This window comes from Onychostruthus taczanowskii, unplaced genomic scaffold (genome assembly GCF_017590055.1).
Source record: "Onychostruthus taczanowskii isolate IOZ18803 unplaced genomic scaffold, ASM1759005v1 scaffold63, whole genome shotgun sequence".
NCBI lineage: Eukaryota > Metazoa > Chordata > Aves > Passeriformes > Passeridae > Onychostruthus > Onychostruthus taczanowskii.
The window spans coordinates 4,302,637-4,324,000 of record NW_024504012.1 but is presented as its reverse complement, the minus strand read 5'-3'; the positions used below and the strand labels follow the sequence as shown (position 1 = coordinate 4,324,000).

General features: G+C 49.2%; 1 protein-coding gene across 10 annotated transcripts in view; it reads right to left on the bottom strand.

The window, feature by feature from the left end:
• PACS2 (phosphofurin acidic cluster sorting protein 2) overlaps positions 1-21,294 on the bottom strand; it is a 72,904-nt gene extending 51,610 nt beyond the window's left edge. For all 10 annotated transcript variants that reach the window (XM_041420031.1, XM_041420032.1, XM_041420033.1 and 7 more), the window contains exon 1: positions 21,111-21,294. In XM_041420031.1, coding sequence (XP_041275965.1) covers positions 21,111-21,238 — 128 coding nt within the window. In that variant the 5' untranslated portion in view covers positions 21,239-21,294. The remainder of the gene's footprint in view (positions 1-21,110) is intronic.
• Between the last annotated feature and the right edge of the window lie 70 nt (positions 21,295-21,364).

Here is a 21,364-nt window from a genome sequence, read left to right as displayed (position 1 = left end):
TCTCAGCAAGAGCAGGGGTAGCTCTTCACACATACAGGGGTAGCTCTTCACACATCTGTTGGCCTCAGTCGATCTCAGTTCCCACTCACATTGTTATACGTTTGTTTCTTACTCTTCAACTTGATGATTTCAAATCCCTTTATAGGATGACTTAAAGGAAGAAAAAAACCCAACCAATGACAAAACAGGGATTAAGTCTGTTTCTCAGACAGGCTATGGAGTATAAAGGAGTCAGTCAAACTCACATACATGCTCACACCATGCTGCCTGCAAAGCCAGGCATGGGCACAAATGTAGTTAAATACATCTCTCCTGGTTTGCCTCTTCCAAACCCAGCATCTAGAACAGGACTGCACAGCATCCTGATACCAAAGTGAGCATCAGTCAAAGTGCCTGTGGTACTGGTGAATTAGGTTTGATCAATGTTTTCAAAGTTTTGAGGCAGTAGGAAGATGCTTTATTAGCTTTAAAGGATAAAGTCAGCAAGTAATGAAAAGCTGATTCACGGTTAAGGCTCCTTTGACAGACATCAGGATGACATTTTCTATATTACAAATGACACTAACACATTTGGTATTTATTGTATTAATTCAGTAGTAGCTGGAGCAGCCAGAGGCACCACCAAGGAAGGAGATGGAGGCAGACCAGGCACAGCCACATCCACCAGATCAAAGGCTTGCAGCAGCTGTGAGTCTCACAAGCTTGCAGGAGACACCCATGGACTGCAGCAGAGTCCAGAAACGCCAATCTCCCATTTGAGCACCTACTGAGCTCTGCCAAAACACCACTGTCGGGGAGGAGGAGCCTTTAGGATGTGGGCTGGACAAGCCATTTCTGTAGCTAGGGCTTCATTTCTCAGCTAGTCGGCAACGAAGCAAAGACACAACTCACAAAGTTTATGTGAGCCAGCCAGGCTGGAGGGCAGCTCCCACCACACGCCTCACACACTGGCAAAGAAACAGATACACAAATGAGCAAATGAATCACGCCCTAGACCGAAAGGAGACTCAAAAAAACAAATCAGGGGGTGGGGAATGAAGAGGAGAGACCTTGGCAGCCGGAATAAACCCAGCAGCCCTCCACTCCCTGGCTCACACTTGCGTGCCTCCCTTACGCAAGCTGCCCCAGCCAGCAGTGCCTGTCACACAGCAGGCTGACCACCGGGACTGTCTTTTCCAGGCATACTACAGAGCACTCCCTGCCTGCCCCCAGCCCTTCCCACTGCCCCTGAGCCCTCCAGGACTAGCAGGAGCCACACGAAGTCACCAGCAGCTGAGAAGGACCAGTGGAGCTAAAGGCTTCCTGGTGTGTCCAGTGCATCTCAGGGCGTGGAGCAGCACATCTGCCTGGGTTTGCTGCAGCAGCACCGCCCCAGCCTGCAGCAGCCGCAGCACATCTGCCCCGTTTTGCTGCAGCAGCATCCCCCTCCCAAGCTGCCAGTGCTGCAGCCGCTGCAAGAACAAAGCCAGCACGCAGCGTTCCAGCACACACCCAAGGGACTCCTCCCTGTGGCAGCCAGTGCTGTTAGAGGCACCGTCAGATGAAAGGGTTAAAGTAAGTGCCTCAAGGCACAGGTTTTCTCCAGCACCTGCCTTGCCCGGATAACCCTCACTCTCCTCCCCGAGCCCAGCATCCCCAAACACAGCAGAGCTGGAACATCTCCACAGCAACTGGGGCTGTCACAGCCGCACTTCTCCGCAGCCGTGCGACAGAGAGGCTCCTCCGACAGACGGCTTGTGGCTGCTCGATCCCTCCGGAGCCGCCTGAGGGAGGGCAAAGCCCCCCTGAGTGCTGCGGCAAGAAGGCCGCTCTCCGAACAGCCACGGCCCAGCAGCTCCCCTCAGGCCGGCAGCGGCTGCAGCGCCGGCCGATTCAGAGGGAAGCCCTGCATCAGCCAGTCTGCTTTAGTATTTAGTATTTTCCTCTTGACAGCAGGAAGCACAGGTCTCCAAGTACTCTTGCACTCTACTTTCAAAATGCCTGGTGTCATTCTGCTTTTTGTTCCCAATGCTGAACAGCCCACAGCAAGGGCCCGCTGCGCTCTGCGCACTCCTGTTCCCCACCTGGTACCCTGGGGAGACAGCACACTCCCAGTCACTGTCCCCAGGGCCTACAAATCCCTAGGGAAAAAGGACTCTGCCTCAAACATTCTGATCTTCCCCTTTGTCTGTAAATCAGCCACCAAGAGGAGAAAGCTCCAAGAGGAGCCTGGACTTCAGGCTCATGTCAGAAGAGCTTGTAAAGAAGGCTCGGTTCTGCTTGGGTTACGCGTCACTGTGCTCTCTTCAGCAGAAGAAAGTAGGACTAGGAAGCCTCCGGCTAGGAAAGCAGTCAAGGAAAAAACAGATGACTTCTTGGTGTAGCCAAAGTTGAACTTGCTCTCGGGGCATGAACAGTGTGCCATCTCTCTGCCTGATTTCTCTCTACTTCGAATAGCTCCCACAGCATCACCTGACACAGAGGCGAGCTGAACAACCTGTCACCCCAGAGACCAGACTGGCTCACACCATGGGTCACATCAAATTACTTCTCACTCAGCCATCCAAGAACAATTCCAAGCTCACTAGCAAGTCAGGCACATGGCCCTCCCACTCAAAGCCAAGATCCTGATGTCATGTAATTCTTAAGACTTGGTGCTTCTTTGGAAGACAGCCACATTACACCGTTTCAAATAAACAGACTGTCTCAAAACTGGTGTAGGAGTTTTTTAAAATGAATTTTGGGGATGGGTTTTATGGTTGAACTTGATTTTTCCTTTGCTGACCCATCTGGACCCAAGGCAGCAAAGCCAGAGCAGGTGGACCATTCCTAACCACTTTCTGTAACCTTGATTTAAACCAACTGTATCAAGTACCAGTGAAGAGGCTTTTGTTTGTGAACTTTGCCTTGTGGCTCAACATATACAAGCTGGGAGAGCCACACAGCCATAATTTAGACCCCAAAATGCTGTTTGCTTCTTTACTGAGAACTCAGTGTCCTGTAAGAATAAAGGCAGGGCAGCTAGCAGCAGTGAAAACCATTGTGAACTTTGATGGTACGTTTGGTATTAGCCAGCACAGCAATCAAACATGCAAAGCATGCTGCTGGCAGGCTTGCTTTCAGGCTAGGAGAACACTTCACAGACCCCAATGCCATTCCCACTGCAGCAAGGCTGTCCAAGCCTGCCATTCTGGCCTTCTTCCAGACAGGCATGTGCAGCCAGCCACCCCAACACCTCTCAGAGCCAACGGTCTGCACTATTCCTTCAATTGCCCCATGTTTAATGCTGCCTCCCTTCTCCCCTGACTCCAGAGATGAATGGTCTGACAATCAAAGAAGTATCAAAATTAGTTACCAAAGTTTGAAACTTAATTGTTTTGCATAATTCCCATTGTGCCTAAAATACAGGAGAACTATTCAGCACCTCAAAATATGATTTCTCTCCAGCGTCCAAAAATACAGAACTAACAACCTGAACTACAGGGAAGGAGGAGGAGAACTGAAACTCTAAACCCCAATGTATTCAACAGCAGGTCAAGAAGGAAGGTTAGGAGAAACACCAGCTCCACAAAGAGCAATTTCTAAAATTGCTACAGCTGTGCCAAACACCCATTGTAATGCTCACAGCCCCTCAGCTGTGCACTCTGACCTCTGAGCCCCACGGCTCTGCCTCACCTGTGCACAGGTGCTGTCACCGTGGGACTGCAACACTGGCAACCCATTTGTTCTCCGGCCACAGCTCAAACGGTTGTTCCCAAATCAAACACATTAAAACAGTTAGAAAAGAAAGGTGGTTCTTTCCCAGAAACGTTTATTTGAACAGCGCTGGTTTTTACACGGCAACGACACACAGCCGACAAAGCAGCCTCCATCAGCACTAAATATAATTCACAAAGAGCTCTAAATCCTGCCACTAAAGCTGGAGCATTCAGCATTAAACTTGCTGGAAACACTGATGAACAGCCCTCAAACTGGAACAAAACACTGAGGGTAGAGGAGCTGAAAGGTACTGTCCCTTGCAGATTTGTCTCCCCAGCAAAGAAGGGGCAAACTGAGAGGAGCTTTCCAATATTAACAGTGGTCAAAAAAGGTCTGAAAATGACAAAGCATTCAGAACTCCTTGCAAGGAAATGCCTCTGATGGAAGCTACATTGTGCTCCATCACATATCCCTTGCATTTTTTCCATCAAATATTCTGGGCAGCACTTGCTCATCTGCACACTGCTCAGAAGAGCACAGATAAGCTGGGAAGGAAATCACCAGAGAACAGAAATAAGGGATCTAGAGAGAGTCTAAAAGCCAAACAGCTGAACACATTACCCCAGCTGCTGCAAGAATGAGATGGCTGAAGTGAAACTATCAGCACTGCTGCCAGGCATGGAACTTCAGCAGTAACCAGAAGCAGGATTTTAACTTCCAAAATCAGCTGAACTGGACTGAAAAGGCTCACAGAGGGTGCAGTGCCCAGCCTGCTGCCAAGCACAACACGAGCTCTCCAAATACAGCCCTGAAAACTGCAGAACCCACCAAAGTGCACAAACGAACAGAAACTGGGATCTCTTGTAAGCTTTAAAGCTGACCCATGGGGGTGACCTTACACTGAAGCAGCAACAGATTTTGTACTGGCAAAGCCTGCAAGAAACACCCTTCCCATGCCCTGAGAGGGGAGGCACCTGCAACACCAGGCCAACTTTATGGCCTGGGGGACAGCCAGGACATGCATTCCAGCTGGTTTGAAAATAATTCTAATTTTCAGACCACCTCTGATCACCTCTCAGTAAGAGCAGTTTCATTTAGGGAAAATCCCAGTCTCCAGGTGATCTCAAAATGTCTCTCAACAAAACCTGAAAAATGCCTTCCCCCACAGTACGTCTCTTTACATCTAAATATACCTTGTGTGCTCTAGTTTAAAGAATCAGTACTGAAAAAGAAAGCACTTGTTTGGAAATAACTCAGAACAAGGTTTTCTGTTTGTTTTCTTCTCTGTAGAAAACCCCTCATGACTGAGATTTCTCTGCGTTTCTCAAGAAAAAGGGAAAAAACCTGGCAACTCAGACTTTGTTTACACTCTTTTCTGAAAGCTAACATCACCTTCAAGTTTATCAGGGAAAGAAGCAACCAAAATTTTTACTAAAGAAGTACAGAATAATCCCAGTGCCAAACACTTGCAGTGGCAGGCAGAATACAGTGGTTTGCTCCAGAAAAACATTTGCATTTCCTTAATACTCTAAACGTCTTCAGCAGCCATGGGAAGTTGAGCTGGCAAGCAGAGATTCAATATTATTTAGAGATTACAGTTCTTCAGCACTATTGCTGGTGATATTTCATTCCTGAAAGCAATAAGGGAGCAGCAAAGCAAACCAAGTGCCTGAACTTGCTAGTTCAATCTGCCAAGAATATTTATTAAAACATCAGTGTGACCTGTGTAAGCCAGCAAAACAGTGGGCATTGAAAGACACAGGGTGCTCCAAGATGCTCAGAACTTGTTCCAGACTCCTGTAGGATTTTTAAAATGTTGAATACAAGCAATAAAACAAAAAGCAATTTATAACAATCTTAATCCATTCAGTCTCCAGAACCTTTCATCAGGTCTGTGAGTTCTCACTGAAACTGGATTTATCAAGATAAACTGTAGATGCTCTACAAAATAAGCAGACTGAGGTAAATGAGGCATGAACAAGCCGAGTTTGAATGAGAGGCTGCTCTTCTCCAGCAGGATATTAAGGTTCACAGCAGGGAGAGATTACCAAGAGGCCTATACAGGAAAGAGACAGCTACTCCATTTGTGAACAAGATCACACCATCAGATCATTCATGGAGACCAAACTCCACAGCCAGAGCAGTCCCAGCCCCCTGACAACCTTCTCCTCTAATGCCTTTGCTGATGCAATCAGCTAATGCTAACATGACAGTGATGCTAAGAGCAAGGAATAGGTATCAGCATCATTCTGTGGTCAGTGCTCGTGGATGAGGCATGGCACATCTAGAACTAGGCACACTTACTCAGGCTGTCAGAGAGCATTTCCATCACAGAAACAGCTGAGGATCATCAGTGGGGATGAGACAAGGCCAAGTACCACAACATCAGGATGGGATTTATCCTTGATTTTATGCTGTCCTCACTCAGAGGACCACTCCACATCTGATTTTCACCATGTAATCAATACAGGTAATACCAAGCACATCAACCTTTGCATCAGGATCTATGGCTAATCATACAACAGAAATGTATTTACGTGCATTATATGTTTCCAGCACAATCCTGGTGAGCCCAGCCTCTCTAGAGCACCAGTGTAGATCTTCTACCACTGCCAGGGTGTTTATTTTGAGCCTTCATTTCCATTCCCGTGAAGCAGAGGTCTGCTCTCAGCAAGCACCTTGAAACTGGCTGAAGGGAAACACTGCAACTGAAGCAGTAGTACAGGTATGACCTTTCACTAAGACACGGTGTCTTATGTGTATCATTTGTTAAGTAATCACACATAAATGTTCATCTAATTACAAATTACCAAGCCATTCTGTTTCCACAGCTGAATCAGAAGAACACTGCAGACACAGAGGGCTCCCCATGACTGATCCTCAGTGGGGCCCTCTGTTTGCAGATGTACCACCTCAAACTCGGATTAGCTTCCACTCAGAGCAGGTCCTCTTGGAGAGCTGATGGAGAGCGAATTCGCACGCAGGAGAAAAGCCCAAGGTTACTCATGCAATAGCCTGGAAAATGTGGTGATAATTTTGGAACCAAGATAGGCCCAGGAGACTTAGCAGGAGCAGCAGCAGTCTGCTGGCAGAGGACAGAGGAAAAAAAGCTAGAGGAGCCTCAATTCACTGTTCAAGAGTCAGGAACTGCAGGAAACAAGACAAAATGTTGAATTTCCAGATATTACAGAATTGTTTACATTAAACTACACTGAATTCTGCCACTAAACTGATTCAAGCCTTCTTGAGCTGTCCTAGATACTGATAAATCCTTTACTTTATTGATAAACAGATGTTGGATCTTGGTCTGTTTGAGATTCAGGCAGCCCCACACAAATCCTGGCAGCACTGGGCCATTGTGACTGTAACAGGATACTGCGTGCCTGCAGTCCCACTCCCTGGGCTTTGTCACACTCCAAGAAAAGCAAGGAATCACAAAAGCATCTGATGGATCCAAAGAGGGAAAGAGAGCTGCAAAAATTCTCCATTCAATAGGACAGCAAAGGAAAGCTGCAGCATGTAGCATTTTTCTAACTTTTGTCTTTTATCATACCCCAGCTGTCATATGATATATGACAATATGTGTGGGGAGAGCAAAAGAAAACTCAGCTACATCCCCTTGTCTCAGGGACACATCTAACCTATTTCCCCAGCATAGATCTCCCCTGCTCCAGATACTTTCTATCTGCACTCAAAAGTAGCAAGTGGTCAATACATTCTCAGAGCTTGGTAAAAATCAAAGTCAAGTGTTTTCAACAAAATCGTTTTTGTTACTGCACCCTGATAGACACTGAAGCTGCCAATCTGGTCAGAGAGATGCTTTAACGATGAAGCATCATTTTAAAAATGTATTTGCAGCTGTGCATATTTCACTTCAATCACTCAATTGTGAATTATACCTCAGCAAGCCCTTGAAGAAAAGAGGTGGGCTGTCAGGGCGAAGGGGGAGAGAAAAGAAAGGAATTCCTACCAAACAAAAGAGCTCCAAGAAACTGATACAACTTTGCTGGAAGCTATTCCCACCCACTCAACATTTTTTTCTGTATACAGACATACCAGAATCCCAACAAGGGGCATTTTTCCCAGCTAAAATACAAACCGTCAGCAAATGTGAGCACCGCCAGAGTGAAATACGACAACCTGGTGGATGCAAATCAAAGCACAGTGAAATAACCTCAGAGTTGTGTAAACCCAAGAGCCAAGAGGCACCTTTGAGAGCTCACTGTGGTGGCAGCCTCACCTGCCCAGGGTCCAGCACGGGCAAAGCAAGAGTCCTGTTTGCTCTCCTGACAAGAGCTGTTTACATAAGATAGGAGTACACAAAATACAAAGCACCTTTCCAGGCCTCCTCAGAAGGCTTGTGAAGAACAGTACAACTTCACTGATGCTCATCAGGCAGGTTTGCTGTCCGTTCTGCTCTGCTTTTGGGACTGAAAGCCACAGCAGGGGCCAGTGGCAATGCTGAGAGAGGCCAGGGCAGAAGGACATACCACAGAACACTGGAGGCAGCACGTGGTTGAGACATTGGTGGAGTCGGGCTAAACCTACCCACAACCCAGCTCCAGAGCAGATCCTCTGCTCCAGCACCTGGGTGCAACTGTTTTCTTAATCCAGAGATCCCCTGGATCCCAAGTGCTGTGCAAAGGTGGAAACACCAGCAATCAGGCGACTGGAACTGCAGGAGAGCAATGGTACCTAAGCAGGCAAAGCCAGGCAAGGCAGATGTGTGGTCCAAATGCATCAGCATGAGCGAGGAGAGCTGAGCACTTTGCTCTCCACACATGCACAGCAAGGGGCCAGCAGCAGAAAGCTGGCCTTGAATGCAATTGCAGCAGGAACACAAACAGCCACTCAGGCATTTAGGAACATCCTGGAACAAGGAAACAACTGAATGAACAATAAAAGCTTATTACAAATGGTTTTTTTAAAGACACCCAGCAGGACCTGCCATTTAGGTGTCAGAAATCAGGAGCATGCTGACTGAAGGCTGAACTGAGAAAATCCAGCTCTGAAATCCCTTCTCCCTGGAAAAAGCTCCATGTGTTTGCTTGAACTAATCACTATCCAGGCTTCCGATCCTCAGGCACATCCCCCGGGGCCAAGGGTAAGGGGCCACCAAAGTTTTGTCTTAGTGAGCAGCTTTACACTTGAGCTACTGAATGCTACATGCTGGGAGGAAAAAAATCCTCCGATTTGCTTTGGTATCTGCCAGTGGCTGTCTCAAATCCTCACTGAGACTGAACATGAACAGGCAAAGCTTATCCAAGTACCTGCAGACACTCTATTTGTGAAGCAAGGGCAACGTCTACACTAATGGTCTTCAGCTCTATTAAGCAAAATAAAGCAGGATCATGGCAGAAAGAAGATACTGATCCCCCCAGCCTGAAAGAAATCGGAGCACCTTGAATTCTGGCACACTCTCAGGCACAGCATAGGGAAAAGGTAGAAGAGCAAATAAAAGGGAGTTCAGCCCCTAACAAGCCACTAGCAACATGAAATATATATGATCCAGTTCTTGCAGTTCTCAGCTTTCCTTGCAAATCCTTCATTTTGAGGCAGTGGGTGCAACTTGATCAGGAAAGCAGCATATCATCTTTCTACCACCAAGAAAGAACGCAGATATATTTTCATTAAAGAGGTCGTTTTGGAGGGATCCTTTTGATGCTGAAAACTGTCCATCTGAGAGGAAGAGACCACAGGGGAAAGGCTGCAGGACAGCCCCCAGAAACTCAGAGCAAACCCTGCAAACTGTAAACCAGCAGGCAGATGGAAGAGCGGAAATGGGAGGAGGGCAGGATTAGAAGTGCTATAGATTTATGATAAGTGATGCTCTAACAATAGCTTTCTTTTAAGAAGGAAGCTCTTCCTGCTGTAGTTAATCTAGTTAGCCTGCCCATACTTTCATGCACTGGGGAAGGACTGCACACAGGACAGGCAACTCCTCAAGTCAAGTAAAACCACCCCCTTCAAAGCCCATGAAATACCTACTCAGTAACATGGGCCACAGCAGAGGGGAAAGAGCGAGGTGCCCCCCTCAGCAGCTGTCAGGGGCTGCTCTGGGGACCTGTTCCAGCAGTTACATGGGCTACATGTGCAAGGAAGGTCTTTTTCAGCCACGTTTTCCATTTTCATAATTTCTCCCCACCCTGAAAGGTCATGCAGATGAAAACATCAATTTAACTAATGCCAGATGGAAGACAAGTTAAGCCATATGAATCTTTGCTGATTATATAATTACCTTCATTTCTTGCAGAAACATGGAAATGCTTACAGTCGCTGGCAGATTATTTTGTACATAAACAAATATTTCTAGGCTGTTTGTACTTTAAAGAAATTAAGTCCACATGGTTTTGACCAACTGCTCCATTACCACGTGGCACATGTATGAAAAAAAAACAAGCCTGAATTCAAAACTACACCAGGAGGTTGCAGACACCCATCTTCCCCAATAAATAATACTTTTTTAATGGGCTCATCAACTCACAGTTATAGATTTACTGAATAGAAACTTAAGATGATTTACTGGACAGAAACTTAAGATGATTTGCACTCAGTGTTAAATAGACCAAAATTATTTTCTGCAGACCTCAAGGTCATTTAATTTACCTCTAATGAACCCCAACACATCAGTGAGGAAAAGAGCACTGAAACGTTCAGGCTCATTTGCTCCTGAGCCAGAGCAGTGTGGCAATGGGCAGTGTCAACAACAAACACACCAAACCACCAGAACAGGTGACTTAGGCAAAATCTACCCGGAAACTTCACGTGTACAGGGAAGGACAGCACTGAGAAAGCACCACAGATGCAGTTCTGTGAGCCTGACTATAAAGCCACAAGCAATTAAAGATCTAGATCGGCACAGATGCCGATTTCTGAATGGAGCCGGTTGTATTTGTAGGTGTCCCATTGGAAGCCAGGAGCGCATGTTTAAATTTGCATAAGAATCGGTGTGAAAGCTTCAGTTACATCCCCAGCAATCTCCAGTAGCTTTGGTTACTCTGTCAGATACTCAAGTTAGAAAGTGTCTATTTGACAATCTCACCGCAAAGAGTCCAGCTCCCAAAGCCTTCTTCCCACCAGAGCCAAAACCAGAGCCCCTCCACTCCCACCATCTCTTCAGCCCTGACAGCAGCAGCCCCGAGCTGGAGAACACAAACAAGCCTTCGGACCACCCAGAGTTTATAGCACAGAGCTAAAACACCAGCCTCTAAACTAGGGGCTGGATTTCTCCTCCCACAGTCATTCAAAGTCATTTCCTTGGCCCGAAGAGAAACTGCACCAAATTAGAAAGGTGGTGCAGTGCTAGGTTAAGGGAGTTACTGGCTCCATGCTCACCTGCAGACCGTACCTGCACAACCATTTGGACCATCACATAAGGCACAGCAAAGAACTGATCCAACTGAGCACAGCCCACCTCCTCACCTCTGTCCCCAGGGAACCTCCACCCTGATGATCCTTTACCATGTGAACTCTCAAATGCTTGCACTGGCACAAGACAGAAGGTGCTGGCAAGCAGCAGCCCCAGTGGGTAGCTTACAAAAAGCCACCAGACACACCAGCTTTGGAGGAGCAGGTAAAAGCCACCTCTAACCTTCACCTGGATGGTGTCAGGACAGTACAAGAGCTCTGTACACACCCGAGAGAGCTCCTCAGGGAGCAAACTGCTGGAGCCTTGCTGTACCTGGCAGAAGAGGTAAATGCTTGTGTCCTACACCCCCAAACACACACTGCCCAGATGGAACAGTAGGAAGACAGCCCTGCTGCTGGGAGACAGGGACCACAACTGCTCTGCTAAGAACAGCAAGGATCTGTCTGTGTTACACACCTCCACGGTCACACGGCTGAGGCAGCACTGAAATCAGGACATGCACGACAAGCTGAAGTGAACACTGCACACACAAGATCTGGGAAGTCTGCAGGACTGCACGGAGATTAGACACCCATTTTCAGCACAGCCCCTCCAGAAGCAATCAAATTGAGGTCCAGCACAGCCTTCAGCTGAAGTGTGCAATCCCTGAAGAAACTCAAGACTGAGTGACCTCAAACGATCCTGCTATATTTGTAAAATCGTGTGAGGAGATGTCTCCAACAACCTTATGACTTTCATAGGAGCTACACCACCAGACCAGCTCCCTAAAAGAGAAAGAAATTTGTTTCTCCAGCGTAGAAAGTAGGGTTGCTTTCTGAAGACCTAGGCCCACAATCCCAAAGCCAAATGAATCCAAAGAGAGCGCCACATCTCCAGCTGGTCCAACAGAACCTTGCGAGCTGTTCACTGACATTTCAAGCTGGTGCAAAGCTCCCCAGAGTCTCACTTCTGTGATTTCAGGATGTGCTGCAGAACTGCTAAGCGGGCAGCAAACTCTCTGCAGTAGAAAGAAGGCTGTGCTCCTCCAAGGCTGGCACTCAGCAGCTGCCAGGACAGCTAGGAAACACGGTGGGGCACCAGCTGGAAAAGTCACGTACTAAATGGAAAGGAAGGCTGTGAATGGCCTCAGACATCCTAATGGTGAAGCCATACATAAATTAATAGGAGACCACACTGCTGTGTGAAAGGGCACCTTGTCCACCTCACTGTGTGTTCCCACTTCTGATCTAAGACACCTGCTCATGGTTTATTGTTTGAGTTTTTTTGCAGGTGGGCTGAGCACTGCAAATTGCTTCTCATTCTCAAAGCAGCAGAATGTCCGTGCAGGTCCCTCTGACAGAACATCCTGGTAAACAGCTGCAAGAAAGGGAACTGCACAGGCACGAAAACCCTGCATAAGCTCTTTTGTGACAAGTCACTGCCAAGCTACAATCTCATTGCTTTCATGAGAGCACCCAGCCGAGCAGCATGCTGGAAGGCACAAACACCATCATCCCCACACCAACCATGTGTCCCAGCCCCGCAGCTGTTCCCTCTGCCGCGTGCTCCCACACAGGACAAGCCTAGCTGGCCACAGGAGCGTGCCACCAGCCTGCCACCACAGCACGGGACAGCACAGCTGGGGCTCTCAGCGGAGCATTCCCGGTGCCACCCAGCGCAGTGGGAGCCAGGACACGGCAGACGTGATCCCGTGGATCTCTGCCTGGCTCTCGGAAGCTGGGGCGTGTCCGCATTAACCACGCTCCCGGGGCAGGCTGTCCTCTCAGCAGAAAGGGGATACAGACTTATATGGACTATATATAGATAAGGCTTCCTAAGAATCTCCCCACGGGGGTTATTCTCTGCTCTATATCTAGATCTGGCCTAGCGCCTGTTGGGAAACGCGTACCAGACAAGCGCATGTGCAAGCTGCAGCTCGTTTCAGCCATCAATGAGAGCCCTGCACCAGAAAGTCCGAAACACAGGCCAGAGCCACGTTATGAGCTCCACGGTTTTCCCATGTCTCCATTCACAGCCTTCCACGTGTCCCCTGCAGAGGTAAAGATGCCTTTAGCAATTCCTCTCCTGCACGTGATGTTTATTTACCAGCAGTGAGGAGCACCTCCAAGCCCTTGCACAGCAATGGCTTTGTAGAAAAATAAAAAGAGCAGGAAAAGATTTTGAACAACTGAGCTCAACAGAGCAAAGGGATCTGATGAAAGCAGACAGTGTCTTTTTCAGATTTTAAACAGCAAAATAAAGTGCTTTGTTGAGCAGTGAACATGTTTCACCCTGCACACACAGGCATACCCTTTATGCCCTGCTCCTTCACAGCCTCCCACCTTCAAACCTCCACTTCTCCCCAGCAATACACACTTTAAAAAAAAATTAAAAAAGATCACCCTGGATCACCAGGTTTGTTCCCTTTTTTTCCTTTTTAGATCAAAACCAACTACCTCCCTGAGGTCCAGAAGGACCTGCAAGCTATGTAGGTTTTGGTTAAACACCACCATTCCCCCTTGGCTATTGCCTTTCACTTTCCTTCTGAAGGCTCCAGAGCACCTGACTGCCAAAAAAGCAAAGAAGCAGGAGAGGGGAACGGGTTTATCATTACACCAAATTAGAGCCCGGGGAGGGAGGTCCCACACGTTAGAGCACTGGGGGGAAAGTGGCTAAGCTGCCATCTCCCAGAAACAGCAAAGTGATCACATTAATCTGATTGTCTGGATGAGCCACAGCAAGAAACAGGACAAGTTAATGAAAAGCTTGCAGTGCCCAGGCGCTGCTCCCTGCAGCACACACCATCCTCGGGGCATTTCCCAGCCCATTCAAACCCTGAGGAGCCAAACAGTTAACTCTCCAAACCAGGACAAAGGCTAGGGATGAGGAGCACACTTCACACTACATCAAAGCTGATATTTTATGCTAATCCATCTGCTTACAGGAGAACAAATGCTATTTTCCTTGACAACTCTTCTGAAATCAGATCTGAGCAACCATGCACATTTCAAATCCTTTTGAAACATCAGTAAACCAAACATTGTTACTTTCAGTGCAAAAACTGCCAGGAACAGCAGCTCAGTGACTTCCATAAAGCGCACAACCCCCAGGCACTGCACCCAAAACACACGTACCCTGAGCCAGGTGAGCACCTGAACACTGGCTGGCCTGCAGAGCCCAGCTTTGCTCTATGCACAGGAGAGCCTCCACCAAACAAAATTCTCAGCACACAAAAGCTGCTCCCAGTTCTACTTTTTCTCCATACTTTAAAAATTAGACTGCTTTCCCACTGGGGCAGGGGAAGCATTTGAGCTCCTGATCAAAAATAGTTATTGCCCTGCAAGTAAGCGTGCTGGAAGGCAGCCTGGCCTGCAGACTGGCAGCTGCTAGGCGAGAAGGAACAAGGAGGCCACCTCAAAAGAAAGGCACAGCTTGTGACAAGTGACACAGCCACAGAGCGGCCGCAGGAAAGGCTGAGGTGGGTCTAGAGGAGGAAACGCGTTCCAGACTCCAGCACACAAACAGAGCCCACACATCTGTTTTCCCAACAGAAGGAGCTCGTCTCTTCCTCACCTCGAGGCTCTCCACCACTGCTGCACCAGCCCAAGGACAGGGTCTACATGTGTGGTAGCCCCTAGATTTTTAGGGATCCCTTCTCCAGGGATACTGGCTGCAGCAAGCAGAGCACGCCCATCAGAGCTCTCCAGGCAATTCATTATTTTAAACAAATGAGTGATTAGCAAGGATCCACTCTCTCCTAGTGAAGCTGGCTGCATGCCCTGCAAGCCTCCACATCACTGTACAGTATCATAATCCAATTAAACCTCACCATGAGAGAAGCTTCACGCTATCACATTCAATTAGCCAGTTAAACCTCTTATCATCTGCACGTTAGGATCCACTCGGACTGAAAACTCCCCCAGCACTGACCGGGCATCCTTCAGCCAGGCAAGGACACACAGATGTCACATCTGGAGCAGCAGGAGGACCGTACAGATTGCTGTACCATACTGCTGGCTTATGTAGAGATAGAAACACAGGAGAAATAAACCACAGTGACCAGTTCCTGCCCACTCACAGTTATGGGCTGAGGTGACTTGCTCCCCAACTTCCCAAGGAAATGGGTCAATTCTGAAGGAGCTCAAGGGGCCCAGAGGAATTTCAACGCAAAGGCAAAGCTAATAGAGGACCTGGCAACACAGAGTCGTCTGGCAGCCAGCCACCAATTCCATAGGAAATACCCTCCCTAGAAGGTCACCATAACGGTGGCAAAATTTGGCCCAAAAGAATTGGAAAAAGCTGCCAAGATGTGACGCAAATAAAGGCAGTGAGCAGGCCAGCTTCCTGCGTGAGGCCAAAACACGGAGCGCTCTTGGAAAAAAGAAAGATTAAGGGTTGCGAGGAACATAATGGCCTCTTGTAACAGCTGAGTTGTTGCTTTTCTTTTCTTGGCAGAAAAGAGGGATGCTTGGTTGCTGGTTGATTAATCTATTATGCAAATCATTTCATAGCTAATTTGATACAGCCACAAGCTTGCCACAGAAACTGTCCGCCTGCTCAGAGCTGATGAAAGGTGGAGCATCAACAGCTTCATTTAACAAGAGCTTTCATTTCCTGGACAAGCAGCTGCAGGGTCACCTCCTGCCAAGCAGGGCTGCAGGAGCACAGGCCAGACCTGCCAGGGGATATGAGAGGAAGATGCTTTGGGCACCCTCACTTGGTGGAAGGCAATGAAAGAGGCCTTGCAAAAGAGCAGCCCATTCCTTCCATTCCCAGCACCCTTCTGCACTGGGCATGCACAAAGCATCCAGGTGAAAACCGTGTAAAATCCCATCCAGAGTCTTTGGCTAGCAGCACTGAGATTTTAAGATCTGTTTCAGAGCTGTTCTTGACATGCACAAGCTTCACCTTAAAAATTACTCCAAACAGGTGTCACTGGAACTCTGACTTCAACAAACCACTCAGCCTCTAGACAGAACACTTCCACTGAATAATACAAGCATCCAAGTTACTTTCAGCGGGATCATACAAAGTGATAGGATTTACATGGGGAACACTTAGGCATCCCTCGGGTTTGATCTCTTCCCCAAAGACTAAGGAGGAGAAATAGGATGTTCTAGCTCCAAGAAGAAGGGTTGGTTCTGGCCACTGCACTTTCTTCCAAGCAGTTTATCTCCACTGCTCAGTCGTGGATGCTTTTCCTCATGCATCTCACACATTCAGCATCATCTCAGTGATATTTTTAAAGCCTGTCCTGTGCCCTCATTTGTATTCAATAGCCTTTCGAGGTAAAATGTTAGGCATTTCATGCTATTCAAACAAAGCCAAAACAAAGCCTCCAAATAAGCACTTCTGAAATGTACCTAGTCATCTGAGTAATTAGACATTTTCCTAGCTCCAAATGTACTGAAAATCTATTGTCAGCTCCCAATGAATGTGCCAGCAGTTATCCTAACCAGGAAGAGTTCTCTCCTAAGTGTTAGCATACCGACAGAATAGAAGGTTTAAGATACACTTACATTAATGTCTCTCCCTAGCTGGATTAATAAGTGTTTTTAATTGCATAGCATCACCTGATCATAATTATTACTCTAGCAAGTTGTTCACCTTTCTCTGATGATATGATGCACAGCTGGCATTGCTCAAGCCAGGTCAGAACATGCTCTCACTGGCCAGGAGAAGTTCCCATTCCCAGTGCAGACATGCATCCTTCACACCAAAGGGCAAAGTGTTCCACTTCTGAGTGAATTTGCAGCAAATCCTCATAGGGAGGATTTGTGGGCTTCACACAGGTCACAAGCCTCTCAACACTCTGCTAGCAAAGAAAATTACTAAGTATGGGTGCAAACCTGCAGATTGCTGGAGTGGCTCCATGCCCCAGCAGTCCTCACTGCGTCCCTCCTGTCACACATCTGCAGCGCTGTCACCTTTCCATGCTCACAGAGCCCTCTGTAACTCATTAGCCCACAGGAGGCCAGTGGAAGAAGATGGGAGCTGGCAGAGAGAGGAGCTCACAGCCTGGGGCACGAGCACACCGTCAGGATCCACTCAGCAGCCTGAATCCAAAATCTCACCCCACCGCTTTCCATTGCCCCGGGGATGTCCGTAGCCGCTGTGAATGTCCGAGGGCTACACGGCCATGGCACAGCACTGAGCAGTCACATCCCTACACACCCAGCCTCCTGTGGGCCCAGGGGACGTGTGTGGAACCCCTCTGCATTTCCTCACCCAGCAGGCAAGCTACAGAGGTGAGGCAGCGCGGAAATGCTCAGGCAGCGCCCCGTCAGCAAAGCGGCCCTCCAGCAGCGCCCTTGCGCTGGTCTGTCCCACAGACTTCTTCCTTCTATCCCCTGGGACTCACACCTGCTCCACATCCAGCTTGCTCTCAATCCACTTTACAGTTCAAAGCTTAGCAGCAACTTTTACAAGTTTGTGACAGCTAAGGCAGTAGCCTGAAACAAAACCCACTCCAAATGGGAATATTGCTGCCTTGCCTTGCTTCAGCAAATCCTTCCAACAGACCTTTCCCCCAAAGACCTCTCTTCCTCTGGACAACCTTCCCATGGTGCCATCTCCTCATGAGACTACTTCAACATGGGACAGTACTGCATCCTGCCATTCACACCCACATATTCATCAAAAGATTGGAAGGTAAAGAAACCAACACCAAAACCCACAGGACAATTCTTACTTCCACTCTCTCAGTGTGAGGAAAAAGTGTTGATTATCTTGCTGCCATGCAGCAAGAAGATCACTCTCAGCGTTTACAGGTGGTAGGGAGAACTTTATATAATGTAGCCTTCCTCAAAGGGAAATCTTTCAGTGCACAGAAGAAAGAAACAGCAAGAGAAGGTGGCATCTCTCCCTTCTGGTATGCAGTGGATACGCCCAGATAGTGAGACATTTTGAGTCACATTTCTGGGATGACTAAAAGAAAGTAGCTGCATTTCAGAAATGCTATGGTCAAACCTCCCAGGAGCTACGTGTGCTGAAGAATAAGTCATAAAATCACTTCTGCAGATGGCAGAGGAGTAAGAAAAACCAGAACAAATGCAAAACACCACCTCACCTCATCTTTCACAGTAAGCAACAGCTGCACACACCACGACTCTTCCCTACTATTCTTCCTTAAGTTTAGGCACAGCCCTCTCACACAAGGAAACTCCATGGATGCACCAAGGCAGCCTTCCAGATTTTGCTGACACCGCACCCAAGCTGAGTGGACTTCCAGTAAATCACCCACCAGAACGTGCTGAAGCACACACACACCCACCAAGCACCCACGCACACAACCTAGAGCAGTGCAGGCGCAGACCACTCCAGGCACTGCTTCCACCCAGCCCCTCCTGCTCCAGGCCACAGTAGGAGAAACACCTTAGAAACGGGCTAAGATTTACTGAACCAAAAGGAAAAGGGAAGGAAGCAACGTTCCCTCCCCAAGCATGCGCTCCTCTTCGTGAATCTTCTGACTTTGTGCCAAGTTCAAATCTCTTCTCCACTTGGAAAGCCTGTCCTGCCAACAGAGACCCAGCAGGGAACTGGTGAATATCTCAGAAGGCAGTTCCACAGTGTCTGACCACACAGCAAGGCCCACTCTCCTCCACATCCGCCTCTCACGTCCCAACAGACGTTTGCTGGGACAACAAGCTCTCTCGGGATATGGTTTCCCACACAGAAGACTACATTCTAATACCTCTTGCTTTAAGATTAAAGAATCTTAAATGTCATTGTGCCATAATAAAATTCATCACCATATAAATTTAAAAGGCAGAGACAGTGGCATAACTTAAAGGTTTTCAAACTCCTTTCAAACAGAAAGGTCTGTTGCAAAGCCCGTAATGAAATGCAAAGCATGATGATCAGGGATAAGAAACAGCAGCACTGACTGCTGCAGAACTTGGTGTTTGCCCAGCACACACCTCACCGTGCCACAGGGCCAAGATCCCTGCAGAACCTGCAACCTCAGCTGCTCCTGACCTCGCTTTGGATTAACAAACCCACCCAGCACCCACAGCTGCAGCCTGAGCCCAGCCCGTGGGTGCACTCTGTGTCCAGCAGAAAACTCCCCATCTGTGGAAAGACTGGTTCATAGGGTTGGCAGCAGCAGATGCAGAAGCTGGATGGAGCTCATCCCCCTGGCTCGAGGGAAAAAGGGCACCCAGGAAGAGCAAGCAAAGGTAAGGGCAACAGCAGGGCCAGAGCAGAGGGACCAACCACCACACCAAAGTCCCTCAAACAAAACCTTTGCTCCTACAAGGTCCCAATGCCCCAATTCTTCCATCACTGCCTCAGGGCAGGCAATCTGAGCACTTTCATCATCCCCTGCTTCACAGCTTGCTTCAGCAATTCCAGACTTTCCCCCTCAAACCCCAGTTCTGCCCCACCTGCCCAGATATCCACATGTGCTTTGCATTCCCCACATTCCTCCAGGCACCTCAGCCAGCTGCCTCCAATCTGTTGTCCCCCACAATTCCAGCACCCACCCTTGTGCTCCCCACCCCCTGCCACACCAAGGCAGGGTCAGTGTCCTTACAGTGCATTTTCTGGTCATCTACAGATTTGCAAACAAGCAGGCTATGTTGTGAGCTCGTTTGCAGATCTGCAAGTATCAGCATAAATGATAATGCAGAATGAAAAGTCCTTGACAGTCGGACATTTGGGCTTTTATTTGTTTAACAGCCACTGTTACAAGGTTGGATGGCATGGAAACCCAACTGCCTTCCTGTAGCAAAGGGTGCAGTGAAGAGAATTGTTGTCAGAGCCCCCGTCCTCCACACAGCAGGGACAGTGCCAGTTCTCAACTGCCTTCCTGTAGCAAAGGGTGTAGTGAAGAGAATTGTTGTCAGAGCCCCCATGTCCTCCACACAGCAGGGACAGTGCCAATCGCACTGGAACCACAGAATGCTTTGGGTGGGAAGGGAGCTTTTAAAGATCATTTAAGTCCAACCCCCTGCCAGGAGCAGGGACACTTTCTTGTCCAGTGCAAAAATGACAAAGCACCAACTGCTCCTCCAGCTATTCCCATCCAGGCGACAACTTCCACAGCAAAGGGACTCCTTGAAGAGGGCACATTTCCGCGGGTGCCAGAGCCTCTCCAAGACCTCCCGTTGCAGAAAAGAAAGGCTGAACGAGACACAAGCTGAGAAAGTTGCTTCCCGAGGCGCTGCTAGCACAGACAAACTGCTATAAACCCAGATTACCTGGAATAGCACGCCTCAGGTTTGCTTTTACCCCTCTATCTTCCTGCCCACGATGTCAGATCACTACAGTGTTTATGATAGTTACTCCTGCAATACAGGGGCATGGCCACCAAGTCCAACCTGCTATATGGATGGCGCAGAAGACAGAGGGATTTGGGGGGTTTGTAAAGCTTGCAGAGCTTTACGTTCCTGCCAGGTCAGCCTGATGACTCTGTTTCCTTTCTGCTCGCTCGCTATGCCCTTGTTTAAAACAAAACAAACAAACAAAGATAAAGAGAAGCGCTTCAAAGATTTGTCTCCGGCACGTTTAAATCCTCAGAGGCATTCTGTTCTGAGCTAGGCTTGAAGAGCGCAACATTTATAAAAGCTAAGAGGAATGCCTGGATGCGGGCTAAAACCAGCGGCGGCAGGGAGCACGGCCGCGTGTTTACACACAGCAGAGGCCGGGAAACAGAGGGAGACGGGCAGAGGGCGAAGAACCATCACTGGAGAAAGGGATGCGCACCCCGAGCCCATCCCTGCGGGGCACTGCCCGGGCAAAGCGCCGTTAACGCGGGGATGGCGGGGCCGGGGGAGCGGCACAGCGTGCCGGAGCAGCCAGCCCGCGGGGGCTGCGGGGCACCCGCACCGCGAAGGTGACCCCGCACACGCCTGACACACGGCAGCAGCCCCCCGCCCTCCGCAGGGCCGGGGGTCCCGCACCGCCACCATCCCAAACGCCGCGGAAGGGACGGGAGGAGCCGTGCCCGTCACTGCGGCAGCGGTGGGAAGGAGCCCTGCGACTGCGGGGAGGATCGCACAGGTGATGGGAACGGGGCTCGAGGAAGCAGCCGCGAAGCTGGGGAGGAAAGGGGGTGCGGTCCGCGCCCTCGCCCGCCCGTTACCTGGGCACGCAGCTGGGGCTGGAGCCGTCGATCTCCCAGGTGGCGAAGAGGTTCATAGGCACGGGCCGCCCCAGGGCCCCGGTGCCGCCGGGGAAGCTGAGGCGGCTCCGCTCGGCCGCCGCCGCCATGGCTGTGCCCGCCGCCCTGGCGCGCGCCCCCCGCGCCGGGCCGCCACCGCCCCGCCCCGCCCGCGGGGGGCGCGTCACGGGGCGGGGCCGCGCGGGGGGAGGAGCGATGGGCGGGGCTTATTTGGC